The sequence below is a fragment of the Culex pipiens genome, chromosome 2 (assembly GCF_016801865.2).
Source record: "Culex pipiens pallens isolate TS chromosome 2, TS_CPP_V2, whole genome shotgun sequence".
NCBI lineage: Eukaryota > Metazoa > Arthropoda > Insecta > Diptera > Culicidae > Culex > Culex pipiens.
Genome location: NC_068938.1, coordinates 50,020,202 through 50,034,667, shown reverse-complemented (window position 1 = coordinate 50,034,667; position 14,466 = coordinate 50,020,202). Strand labels below are relative to the sequence as shown.

The 14,466-nt window shown below is 36.4% G+C and overlaps 1 protein-coding gene across 5 annotated transcripts in view; it reads right to left on the bottom strand.

Annotated features, from left to right (window-relative positions):
- LOC120416023 (receptor-type tyrosine-protein phosphatase kappa) overlaps positions 1–14,466 on the bottom strand; it is a 215,669-nt gene that overhangs the window by 165,026 nt on the left and 36,177 nt on the right. For 2 of the 5 annotated variants that reach the window (XR_008212016.1, XM_039577680.2), the window contains exon 1: positions 12,105–12,185. The exons of the other annotated variants lie outside the window; for them this stretch is intronic. Coding sequence is in view for 1 of the 2 variants with exons in the window: in XM_039577680.2 (XP_039433614.1) it covers positions 12,105–12,154 (50 nt within the window). In the remaining variant the exon portion in view is untranslated. Of the gene's footprint in view, positions 1–12,104; positions 12,186–14,466 lie in introns of those variants that run through there. 5 annotated transcript variants of the gene reach the window in all.

Sequence of the window (14,466 nt, the reverse complement as noted above, 5' to 3'; positions counted from 1 at the left end):
TTTTAGTGGAAAAAAGTTGATTTTTTGGCGATTTCGTCATTTTCCCGTTTTTGCGGGTGGCGCGTCGAGAAACTCAGTTTTTATTTTCAAAATATCATAACTCCGAAACGTACGGTTCGACATCGCCAATTTTTATAAATGTAGTGTGAAATTTTCCGAGGAATCCGATAAAAATATTTTCAGACATAGGCTCTTTCGTCCAGGCACGATCAAAACGCCATTTTAAATTTTCATGCGACTTTTTCAAATGGTAAGCTAGTTTAAATGATTTGTTTCAATTTTATTTGACTTTGACAGTTTTGGGTATCAAAATTTTTGTAATTGAAAGACAAAAAAGAAATTTTAATGTTATCGCAGTTGATTTTTTGCCGATTTCGTCATTTTCCCGTTTTTGCGCGTGGCGCGTCGAAAAACTCAGTTTTTATTTTCAAAATATCATATCTCCGAAACAGGGTTGTTAAAATATCAAAATATCAGCTCTCAGCAACTACAATTATCTCGCCTGAATATTCATGCCTCAAATACAACTGCTCTTCTCTCTTCATTGAAACTTTCAGCGCCGAACATAGCCGAACACGTTTTCGTGTTTACCCACTCGCGATTGACATTTTCCTTTTCTCTCACATTCTCGCTTCCACGAACATCCTACCGCAACAGCTTTTAACCACAAAAGCCGCCACAAAATCAATTTTGCAAACGCAGTTTGAAGGGGCGTCATGCGTGGTCGGCTCCTAATCGCCATCTCGCGTTCTCTCATTGCAGTTTTCGGAGAGATTGAGAGACTCAGCGGTGTGAGCGCATAGTCGAGGAAAAGGGAAGGAGTGATAGAGAGAGAATGGCATCGCTGGGAATCACGCAGGGGGTAGCGAAGAAGCCGCCATCTTGGAAGTTCAGAAAACAAACACTCAGAATCAGTATTATTCATATTATTTTGGTAACACGAAGTGTGTTATCCTGGTTAAACTCAAAAGTCCCATGCAAATGTGTAAAACCAAACTGAAAAATGTGTAATGCCGATTCACAGTGTACGGGCGCACTGTTTGATCGACCAAAAGAAAAAAAGCAAAAAAAGGTAAACAGAAAAATCACTTTTTTCGATATGAATTTTCAGCCAATATTGGGATGGAATCTCCAAGGATATGATAGAATTTGCCATCAGCAACACAATTCACGTGTTTTTCAGGTATTTATCGTTTGAATTGCGGGAAAATTGAAAATCAAAAACCCAAACAATGGTTTGTTATGGGCTACCATTTGACAGCTAGTGCTTTTGTTGTGGGCTCTCATTTGACAACCGTGCTAATGTCGACTGTTGTCAGTTTGCTTTGGTCGGAATAGGGTTGCCATCCCCCCGGAATCACGAGACACAAGAAGAGATCTCACAAGCTATAGTGACGGCCGCTATACTCTCGGATATTTTTGGTGCAGAGATAATCTATTGATAGCTTTTCTATCACTCTTTTGCAACACTGCTCCGAAACGTACGGTTCGACATCGCCAATTTTTTCAAATGTAATGTTAAATTTTCCGAGGAATCCGATAAAAATATTTTCAGACATAGGCTCTTTGGTCCAGACACGGTCAAAACGCCATTTTAAATTTTCATGCGACTTTTTGAAACTTCTAACTATTTTTCCCAAATAGCCAAACTCATCACCTTTCTTTTGCGTCGAAGACAGCTAAAATCGGATGAAATGGCGTGAAGGTATGATTTTTCGAAAAAGAGGTTTTTGCGAAAAAAGACGAAATTTGTCATTTTTCAGATCACCCTAACACGGCGTTGGTCACCCTAATGGCCAAACAAAAAAATACGGGTATAATTATTTTGGCCAAGGAACCCCCAGAAAAATTTTGAGCCGGATCGGAGAACTTTTTTTCGGTTTAGGCTCTTCTCAAATGGAATTGCTGTATAATGGAATTACAGGCAATGGCTTTAATATTTTTTGAAAAAAAGTGTTAAAAAAGCATTTCACAGCATAACAGTTGTCACACAAACATTTTATGATTAAATATTCTAATTTAATTTTCAAAAGATTTAAGTGCGCGTATTGTAGATCGATATTTCACAAATGTTCAGAATATGTTTCAATTGGTTCATTTATGTTAAAAGGAAAATCAACGCCGGAATTTTTTTTAAATTATTTTCAGTTGATTGTACGATTACTTCCATTGAAATGTTGTAGGATAGGCAATAAAAAAAAATCCGTTCATTGAAATGACCAGCCTTGTTAGTAATTTATACTTTGTTCATGTCTTCGGATTTCGTTGGACTGATATGTTTTATTAAAATTCAGCTAAATTTTAAAATCACATTTTCATTCTTGAGCTATTATGCCAAAGTTAGAAGAAAAAATATTATTTTTTATCTTAAGAAGCTATTCTTAATTAAATTCGTGTTTTTATCTGTTTTTTAAGTTTGATAAAAATAATAGTAAACTTAACACTGTCATGAAGACAATGTTTTAAAATGCAATTTACACTAGTTCAGTTGTTTTACAATCATTAGTTTTCAAAAAAAAAATTAGATTTAAAATTTTTGCCGAAAAAAACTTTGTTCAATAATTCAAAAGGTTTTTAAATCAACCCAAACATGCTAATAATTTTTAATTGATTTCATTTGATTGCATTAAAATTACCATTAAAATTTTGAAGTTTTTGAAAAAACAAAAATTTTCGGCCAACTTTGAAAACATAAACTTGAAATAAAATTTGTATTGGCCCAATTTGTTTTTGTAGCAAGTGCATTGCTTGAATAAGGGTTTTTTAAAAAATATTTTTATGATGAGCGAAATTTAAACAGTGTACGAGCCACAGCAAACGTCCAAACGGTCATTCTTATGCAAAATTGGTTAAAAAAAAACTTTCAAAAGCACTCAATTGAGATTTAGCGGTAAAAACTTCGAAAAACTGGACAAAAATGACCAAAATCTTCACGTTTTGAACAACTTTTTCGTAAAATTCTGATAACTCGTAAAAATACGTACAAATCACTTTTGTTCACATATCAATTTTAACCCAGCAAAGTTACACGTAATTTTAAAATGAAAAGTTTTATTCTAAATATAAAAATAAATTATTTCAGATTCGAAAAGTAAATATGCCAAAAAATGGCAACACTGGGCATGTCTCACGATTCTTGGCAGTTGAGTAACGGAAAATGGCAGCAAGTTTAAAACCTTTTTTTACATTTTTGTTGATGAAAAATACGTTTTTTTTAATTTTAAGTACGTCATCAAAGAGTCTTATTTTACACAAAAGTCCCTTTAACTCCAAATTTCTATCTCTTCACGGTTTCAAGCTATAAATCATTGAATAACGTGTCTTAGTAAAAATCCTGAAAAACGAAAGGGGTCGTACAGCCCCTCCGTCACAAGATGTCGAAAAATTTACCTTGGAATCATGATCAGGCTCCAAAATTACCCCTTAGTTCAAAGTTTCACGCAAATCGAATAGGGGTCGGGGCAACTGCTGTGTGCGTTGGTCGAGAATTGCCCATTTCAAATAAATCTTATATTTAATTATTGTGCTTTTCAATTTACAGTACTGCTACAATAAAAAAAAAAGTCTAGCATATGTAAAAGATTTGTGTTACTTCAATTATACTTAAAAAAAAAACAATCAAAATATCTTTTACATAAATTTACCTTCTCCTAGGAAATCAATCATGCCATTTTCCGACTCATATGGCCTAGACCACAAAATCAACGAGCGAAAGTGTACCGAACAAATTTCTTTGAACTCGCGGTGTGCAATTTTGAGCTCTGCTACTTTGGAATCCACTGAAGGAGAATCGTAACCAAAATTGGATCCATTTTAAGCTCCTTCTTTTGCCTTGAATCTTCTAGCTGTCTAAAGCTCTTAAACTTTTCACAGCCAGAGGAGATTCAGCACAAGATTCGGCAAACCAAGAAGTGAAACGCTTTGTTTTTAAAGAAATTTTACTGGAATTATTGCTATGTAGTTAGAGTAAAACGATACAAATTTTCCTCAAAAAAAATTGACAGGAAATCTTTTCCATAAGCTGTGACATTATCCTTTCACAGCACAGTTGTTGCTGTCAAATTAACCTTAAATTTCGTCCCCCTTTTTTCAAAAGCTCGAGGACATCAGCACTGAAAACGTGCCTCCAAAGTAATCCATTTATTCATAAAGATATTTTACGGCCTTCCAAACAAATTTACCACACTCTCTCTCTCTGTCTCCTCACTGGATTTCCTCGTTTTGAGTTTCACCTGCACGTGGAAAAACTTACAAAGTGAAATTGGTTGGCCTGTCGGAGGCTTGTCCCCTCTGTCCTCCACGTCTTCATCACCAGCGAACGGACGGACCAGTCTGGGCACAGCAAAAAATTGCACTTAAATGATTTTGAAGATGATAAAATTTCTATACAAAATAAATAAAAATGTTTTGCTTGGAAAATGTATTGATCATTGTAAAACTTTAACTTTTTCAACAGTGCACCGCAAACTGAAAGTGCTGGAAAAGTTTTTGTTTGGCAGACAGACTTTGAGTTTTTTTTTTGGTCTGAATTCGTATTTCTGCTCACGTAACACATTTCCACTCGTTTACTTTCGAAGGCAGACTTCCGCAAACTGGCCGGGGAAGGGCGTGATTGTGTCCCTTCCAAGTAGATAAACGGTTGTCGTATGTCGCCCAAGTACCACACACTTCCAGCCCATCACATCAGATGTGACTTGAGAAAGTTGTGACTCGGCGAGGAAAAGTGGTCCGCGGGAGACGGTTGTTTGGGGTGGGGGTGTGATTTGTGGTGGTAAAAATGGGCGTTTCAATTCTTAAAGCTTACCCACTTAGCTGGGGGGAATGTTGCGCATAAATCAAAACGGGGCATTTAAAAAATGCAAAAACGGTGGGAAAATTAAGATTAAAATCAAGGTTGTGATGAGACCGCCTAATCAGGTCGACGTTCACTAATTGAATGGAATTGTTTTTTCGTTAAAAAAAAGGTAAAATTATAGCTAGAATTGTACAGTGATTAATAATGTTCAGCTGAATCAAGAACTCCCGATCTACCACTTACTACTAGGCTACATGGCTCGATCTTCTTCACTCAATCACGCAAAGAAATTTTCAAATGTGTTGGAAATCCGTTTGAACCATGACCTATATCCGTCCCTCCCAGCATATTTTAACTCTATCGTTAGCTGTCTTTCCAGTAAACCGTCACATCATTAGCATTTCATTCACCAACACCACCACAGTCCTCATTACTGTTGCTACACAGTAGAAAATGTGTTTGGAATGTGTCTCTTTTATAGTGTAATATTACCTCATTTCAGACTAAAAAAATGGCAAAACACTAAAATTGTGGTGAATTTACTCAGTTTTAGAGGTAAAATTACATATTTTCATTCCCAAATGTAATATCAACATGATTTCATTACTGTGTACTGAAGAACCATAACGGTAAACAGACGACGATGTGGGGACGACGACGAAGAATCTGATCCGCCAGTTCATAAACACACATTCAAATCCATTTTGCTTCGTATTGATGAATAAATTAGCACTCATTAAAGCTTAGCATTCATATTTCAGGACATGCGAGGGACACACAAACACACACACACACTCGTACCCGAAGCTTTCCACTTTGCTTTGAGAGTCGAGTATAAATCTACCACCTTCCGACTTTTCTCTCTTCACCAGAGCTTAGAGAGTGCTGGACAAAAAAAACGTCGTCCAATATATTGTTGACTAATCCACAGAAGTATTAGAAAAGCTTTTTTTTTTGCAAAAAACATTTTATGTTCAAAGTAAGTCTAAAGTTTAAAAAAATAGGCAAGCTTAAATCTTGAACCAGTCTAGCAAATCTACTTACGTCCTGTCCTAGTATCACATGTGTGCTTCACTTTGTTCAACCACGGCCATCTGGGGCAGGTAGTGGGCTGAACCCAGGAAGTGGAGAATGTTTTAAAGCGAAACTGTTTTTATCCGTCCACTCTAAGCTCCATCAATTGAATGGTGTGCACTGGGAAAATCCTGGGAAAACATGATACAGCAGCAGTTGCAGCAGCAGCTGGCCACATATGCAGCAACGGATTATGTACCAGGAAATCGGTTTGGTTTGGTTTTCCCCCGTGCTTCTTCCGTGCACATGAGAGCAACTTTCCGTACCGTCCGCATCCTGGGAACTGTGCTTGATACATAAAACAGCAGCAGATCATCATCAGACATGCAACAGCTATCGAGAACACGCTGAATAGCCTCTTCGTTCTGGCCAAGGGATGAAATCGTCAAGTTGCAGTGTTGCAAACTTCAAGCAATAAATTGAGGATAATCAATTTTAAGCTTCGGTTACTGGCTCGATATACGGTCCAAGACATGCACTGCTTTTCTCAAATTTGCCAACTTAATCGGATCAGACTGTTGTTATCCCTACATAAAGGATCTTCCGGCGGTTAGCAGTAAATACACAAAAGATGTTATGGTAGCCACCATTGAACCAATTTAAGTGCTTTAAGTGTAATCGCTTGTTTTGGAAACTAATTGGCTAATCTTGTTGACATCGCACTGAAGCTAAAAATCCCCACCCATAAACGATTCAATCACCAAACTCACATCGCGCGCCCAACTTTTCCCGTAATTCATCTCTCTTGTGCAAATAAAAGCTCCAGCCTCAAATTGTTTTTCCATGTTCGCGCGCCAAAAGCGTCGGAAAACTCGTTCGTACTTGCCCGCCCGTACTCCCCTCCCCTTTCTCCGAGGTTCAGTATCACGATATCCACACGATAAGTGGTTTGTTTTATCGAAGAGTGTTTGATTTCTCCATTTCACAAAACGATGCTTGCTTTTGGGCATCGCAACAATGCCCCCACCCCCGTACTGCTGCAGGCGCAATGTGGCAAATTCCGAGATTGTACGTAAAGTCACGAAGTTGAGGAGTTTGGAAGCTGAGGCGAAATTTGGTGATGGAAGGCTAGAGGTTATTACTTTGGTCAAATTGATATGGTCTGTGGAATTTTGGGCTTGTTAAAGGGTGGTTTTAGCTGTACATAATAAACTTCAATAATATTAAAAAAACAACAAATTAAAAATCAAATCAATCATACTGAAAATGCTCCATTTTTTGAATATCAAAATATAAATGATTGTAAATAAGTTGAAAAATCAGGGAGCAAAACACATATTTTTTCATAAACCTGCAAACTGATAAAATATATATTTGTCTACAATTTTTATTTTTTGCGAGATACCGTCAGTGGGGGTGACTATGGGTCAAAAAACGATACACCTCTCGTAATTTCTTAATAACAAAAACAATTTAAATAACATCGATAATCATTCAACGTAGATTTGTTCTTGGATAGTTTACTAACATTTCCCAAAATATGATGGATTTTGATGAACACTACCTTAAATGCCAATAGTTTGAAAATTGACTCAATCTCACCCCTTAGTGGGGGTGACATTGGATCAAATGAAACTAAAATGATGCTCAAATACAACGATATGGTAAAAACAAGTCATCCAACAGTGTTTCTTGTTCGAGGGAATCGTATTGCAATCCCAACAAAAAATATTAGAAAAATAATTTTTCGAGAGGTCATTTTTGGCCAAAAACGTATTTCAACTTTAGACAGCTGCCAAAATAACAGGATTTGTTCTTAAGATGTCCCCTACACATCCCTTTTAACATAATCCAGTTTCATTGAGAATAATCTGAGAAAAGGTAAAATCCGTTAAAATTCACTTTGACCCAATCTCACCTCCTAGGCCCAATGTCACCCCCACCGACGGTATTTTAATATAGATGCACAACAACGCAAAAATGTTTTTTTGTAAAGATGATTTGGATCAAAGTGATGATTCAATAAATTTTATCATGCCTGTATGTTTTTTTTTATAAATTGGTGTATTGAGGAAATTAAACTTGAAGAAAATCTAGCAATGATCAATGAAATTTGATTTTTTATGTTAAGTATTTAATTGTAATCGACAAAAACCAAATACAATACAATTTTAAACGAAACAAAATTAAAATAAATCAAATAAACACTTTTTTTAAATATATTTGTTTTGATTTCTTAAAATCAAGATATATGAATCTTATTTGGAACACTGGTTTATTAATTTGTTTACTTGAAAAGAACCTGATAAAAATAATTTAATGATTTTTTTTCACTTAATCAAACATTAGTTCATGGTTTTATTAAACACAATAAATAAATGATGGTTTTATTAAATCTAGGTATGCCAACATTATTTGGGTTGGGAAAAATATGTTATATTGCCTCGAAAAACGTGTAAATTTAAATCTTTTTCACAATAATTTAGGAAAAATTACAATTAACAGCAGATAATATATTTTTTAATCAAATTAAGTAATCCATAACAATCTATGCAAATCGTACTACAAAAACCCATGTTTACCCAAAAATAAAGTTGGTATGGAAATTTCAATTCAAAAATTATGATAAAGTTCGATTTCAACATTTCGAAAAAAATTGAAATTTTATTTGCAATTAGAGGGTGACGATTCTCAAGATTTTCAATTTCCCGGGAATCGAGAGTTGAGTTTTGCCATTTCCCGGGAATTCCCGGGAGCCGGGATTTTTTTTAACTAGCCAATAGTGTTCCCTCAATCTACAAATACAAAATCGTTTCTCGAGCCTTTTTGGGACTCGAATTGCAGTTTAAAATGTTTACGAATCTTCATTCGCACTGATTGATTTTTCCAAAGTTGCACAAAATTTTTGTTGAACTTGTTTTAGATTTTTTGAAAGTAAAAAAATAACTAATATATAATTATCCATTTATGCAATATGGCATTCTGCAATATGATAAATAACGACTCAAAACAAAAACTTTAAGTTGATTTTTTCCTTCTTAAGGTCAACTGTAAATGTTCACAATTCGCGGACTTAGTGTCCGCTTACAAAAAAATGTCTGATTAATTTAATATGCAAAACACAAAATGACTCGATAAAGCGAAATTGACTTACTTAGAATTAAAAAAAATGGACTATGAGTTATGCTATGCTCGAGAGGGAATATGGAAATCAAACTTATCTTGAAAAGGCTTTTCCCTCTTAGAAATAAAAAATATTTCATTTATGGTGTGTAACTGCTAATTATGCTTCAATGTTAATTTTGGGTTCCACATTTTTTGGTTACACTCAATTAAAGTTATTGGAATTTTTGAAAAGTTAAAATTCACACTTTTAGAATAAGAAGATTAGAGAAGCATTGATCAATTCAATCTTGGAAATCGAACATTGAACATCCAATGTTCTATATAATTTTGAATTTTTCAAATGTTTTTCTGATTAGTTTATTAATTTTTGGTTCGATATTTATAAGTATAAAATTTCCCGGGAGTCTCGACCAAATTTCCCGGGAATCGAGAGGTCAAAAAATTGCCGATTTCCCGGGAAATTTTTCCCGGGAATTCCCACTCGTCACCCTCTATTTGCAATAGACACGTTAACACCTAATCTACCATGCGAGCGAAAAAAGGCAAAGTCCAACTTCAAACAGCTGTATCTCGGCTCCCTGTGGACGGATTTTCAAAATTCAAGAAGCAAAAGATGCGGACAGATCTCTAGATTATTTTGCTTTTTGAAAAGTCAAAAACAGAGGCACTTACCCTAAGTTATTCCCAACCAGGCAACTTTTTTTCAGCCCTCTATTTTCTACCCGAGCAGATGGAAATAACGTGGGAATAACATTTTTTGTTATTTGAAAATACTAGGCCAATAACATTTTATGTTATTTATAACAAGATTTGTTATTCACCGTTATGATTTTTTTGTTATTGGATTGTTATTGTAATAACAGACTATTAACATTTCGCGTTATTCTTCGAACAAATCTTTGTTATTCTTTTTTGTTATTTTAACAACTATTCCGATCATCCCAAAAAGTGAATTTTGATATCCATATTGCCACTCCAATAAATTTCTTGAAAATACTCCGTAATTGGGATGTTCCCGGTTCCACCGGAGAACCTGGAACCGGTCCCAAAATGGCCAGTTATGTCCAAAATACATAGTTTCAGCGTCACCAATGAGCTTGATTTTGAAAATGCTGAATTTTGATACCCATATTGCCACTCCAATAAATTTCTTGAAAATACTCTGAAATTGGGGATAGCCCGGGTTCCACCGGAGAACCTGGAAACGGTCCCAAAATGGCCAGATATGTCCAAAATGGTTTTCACCGTCACCAATGAGCTTGATTTTGAAAATGCTGAATTTTGATACCCATATTGCCACTCCAATAAATTTCTTGAAAATACTCTGAAATTGGAGATAGCCCGGGTTCCACCGGAGAACCTGGAAACGGTTCCAAAATGGCCAGATATGTCCAAAATGGTTTTTACCGTTACCAATGAGCTTGATTTTGAAAATGCTGAATTTTGATACCCATATTGCCACTCAAATAAATTTCTTGAAAATACTCCGTAGTTGGGATATTCCGGGTTACACCGGAGAACCTGGAACTGGCCCCAATGTGGCCAGATCGGTCCAATATGGTATTGGATATTATAGTTGTACTGTAACTTGCATTATGATAAAATTTTAAACAGATTGTCATTCAACATTCGATCCAACGTGCAACACAACTAGAAAATAGAGGGCTGAAAAAAAGTTGCCTGGTTGGTTTTGGGAATAACTTAGGGTAAGTGCCTTTGTTTTTGACTTTTCAAAAAGCAAAATAATCTAGAGATCTGTCCGCATCTTTTGCTTCTTGAATTTTGAAAATCCGTCCACAGAGAGCTGAGATACAGCTGTTTGAAGTTGGACTTCGCCTTTATTCGCTAGCTTGGTAGTTCGTCGGATAATATTGAGAATGGTATTTTAAGTATTTCATTTGATTTTTTTTTTTTGTGAAATTCCAATGTGCAGTACTGATTTTTTACGTCAATACTTTTTTTTTGAATACTGATGATTTTAATACGACTGTTGTTGTTTATGATTCATTTTTAACCATTTTTTATGATTAATTGGTTAAACCCACGGCCTGTAATGACGATTTTTATTTTTTTGCCCCTCCTCGAATTTGGGCTGAGTTAAGGGACATCAACTATAGATTCCTAGAAGCGGTTTATGAATAGTTTTTTCTACTCTCACTCAAACCCCTAAGACCAATGAAATTAAGGCCGTCTTTATTTAACTTGTAGCTGTAAGGATTTCCAAAACTCTGCAATATGTAACTTGTTTAACAAATTGTATATATGCTCAGTACGAAACATTTTAAATTTACAAAAACGTAAAAATATAATTAAATATATGAAGGTGAACAGAAAAGTATAATAAAGATGAAGAGCATTTAGCCATACTACTTAGAATGTAAATGAAATGTAATTATTATAAGAATATTCTATTTCTAAAACACATTTGAAATATGTGCTTCGAACAGAGATACATTAAACTTGATAAACAATTGTGTAAGCCTTAAAAAGGTTTGAATTCTACGTCAAGAATCCAGCAATTTTATCTTGTAATTTAATTTGAACTCAATATTCGGTAGTTGAGAGTTAACATACTTCTTTCAAAAGAAATGATTGAGTAATGCACCTTTTTCTTGCAAAGCCTAATAGAGGAATAGAGAAACATATTGCAGTCAATTCGAGAATCACATATTTTATACAACAAATTAAGTTCTCTTTGAGAATACCATCCAGCCACAGGTCAATATCTTACAACAACTCGCACGGATAAGACAGAAATCCACCTCAATATAATACACTGCACACAAACCAAATCTACCTTTGACCTCAGAAGGCTCATACTCACGGCCTTTAGCCCGGGATATAAATAAGGATAATGACAAAGGCCTAAGCCTCTCACACACACCAGCCATATAAAACTAACCTATCCTGTTTGTTACATGTATGTCTGTAAGTGTGTACACCCAGCCCGAGACAGCCTTTTCCGACTTTCAGTCCCTCCCAACTCCACCCACCGACAACAGCATCGGCATGTGTGTGCTCTACAAAGAAAGGGCGGCCACTCCGCTCCGGCGTGTCTCCTGTCCGTTATCCTGCGTGACACGTCATCCGGCCAACCCCCCTCTCCCCGCACCGGGTCACACCGAAAATCCTCGAGTAATCGATAAACAACATAAATTGAATATTTTACCTTGATCTGTGTCTCCTCTGGCTGCCTGATGACTGTGTCGAACGGGACATGTTGTCTCTGCTGTTGCTGGTGACGTTGTATGTGTACTAGGGTGTTTCATCCAAACAAAAAAGTTCTCAGAATCAGGCAAACCGAGGTTCCCCTAGTAGAGGATACCCATAGGGACTCTCATGCCAAATATCAGCCCATTTGGTTGAGAATTGGCCTGTCCCCAGCGGTTCAAAGTTTACATGTAAATTACTATGGGATTTTTATGCTTTTCGTTCAATCGTTCCTACAGATCTGGGGACAACATGGATTCACTCGGAATAAAGACAGGCGTGTAGGGGATGGTCCAATGAACAAATTCCAGAAGGAATTAGGTTTGTCCATTCTGTCCCCAAGGTGCGCATTGGATCGACGTCCGGTGTCTCCAGAATCAACGATTCATCCTTCAAATGTACGCATTGTCCTTAGTATGCTATGACGGCTAGCTGAAAATTACGACGCCCCATGTCGGACGGTGAACACGTGGCAGAGCATTTACTAAAGTTTTGGCTCAGAAACATACTTTAAAGTAATAAAATTATATTTTTTGATGTTCCTGTAACAATTTGAACTATTCCAAATAACTTAACATGATGATTTTGCAATAATAATGCAATCGATGCTTCTCCACGTGTTCACCGTCCGACATGAGGCGTCGTAATTTTCAGCTAGCCGTCATAGCATACTAAGGACAATGCGTACATTTGAAGGATGAATCGTTGATTCTGGAGACACCGGACGTCGATCCAATGCGCACCTTGGGGACAGAATGGACAACTCTAATTCCTTCTGGAATTTGTTCCTTGGACCATCCCCTACACACCTGTCTTTATTCCGAGTGAATCCATGTTGTCCCCAGATCTGTAGGAACGATTGAACGAAAAGCATAAAAATCCCATAGTAATTTACATGTAAACTTTGAACCGCTGGGGACAGGCCAATTCTCAACCAAATGGGCTGATATTTGGCATGAGAGTCCCTATGGGTATCCTCTACTAGGGGAACCTCGGTTTGCCTGATTCTGAGAACTTTTTTGTTTGGATGAAACACCCTAATGTGTACGTACACGTGTCACTTGCACGTCTGTGTGTGGGTGTAGGTGTGCCCGGTGTCAATGGTTCGGCGAACTGATCCCTGGCGATCTATGGGAAGAGTTCTCACTGGAGTTGAACCAACCAACTAGCTTTGATGGGTTTTTCTTTGCGTTGTTTTCCACACTTTTCGCACCGAGTGCAGAGGATTTTCTCTCGTTTGTTTGGACTGGACACTGTTTTTTTTTTGTTATTCTGTCGTCTACTGTTCTATCCAATGCACTTCTCGTTGAGTTGACAGCGTTTTTATCCGATTATTTATTCAAGTCCGTTGTCTGGTGGACTTCATACTGCCCTTTGTACAACAGTCTATCCTCTCAGTTTGCTTCAAAGTCCAAAGCAAATAAATTCCTCTCCTAATTCCTACAATCTGCGGCTGCTGCTGCATTCAGTGGTCAATCTGCCAAAGAGAAATCATATTTCGTCCTTTGAGTGATACTAGCTTTACACAGTGAGCTCTCCCTCGTTCGGGGTTGGAATGTCGCCCATCCACGTCCACAACCACGAATCGAAACTATGCTTCGTCCGTTTCCTCCTTTTCCTCATTCTGCCGTTTTGCTAGTTGTTTAAAGTTAAAGTGTGCCAAACCATTCGGATATCCCTCGTAAAATTCGTAAATTCGTGCTCTTACATACTAAAATGATGCAGAGTGAGTTAGTGAAATTATGAACTCTTCGAATGGTTAGCTGATGTGAGCTGGGCACATAGTGTGAGGAGACAGAAAGCAACGGAATAGAACGGGATTTGTTTCGTATTAAGTTTAACAATTACAATGTGTTATGGTTGTACAAGTCATGAGTATTTACAAAACAGATTAAGAAGTCGTTTCGATTTGTTCTACGATTAATTGAAAATGATTCTATATTTTAGCTTGCAATATATATTAAAATGGCTAAAACAATAATTTTAATAATGACTACTAACTACATCCGGTAAACATTGAAAATATTGCTAAGAGTAATTGCATGGTATCATTGCCAGATATTTAAATATTATGCCTTGTCGGATAGGACATTCAAATCCGTAACTAACGATGCCAAACAATGTGAAGTGGCTCCGAAAGCCATTTTCATTGAAATTCGCTAAATTGGCTATGAAAAAATGTAAATTAAATATAGATAAAGAAATTCCATGATCATGGTTACCCAAGCTTATTTTTTTATACGAATGAAATGTCAATCATAAAATGTAGACGGCTAAATTATGATATTTTTCTCAAACAATTAATATTCATCTTTTTGGGC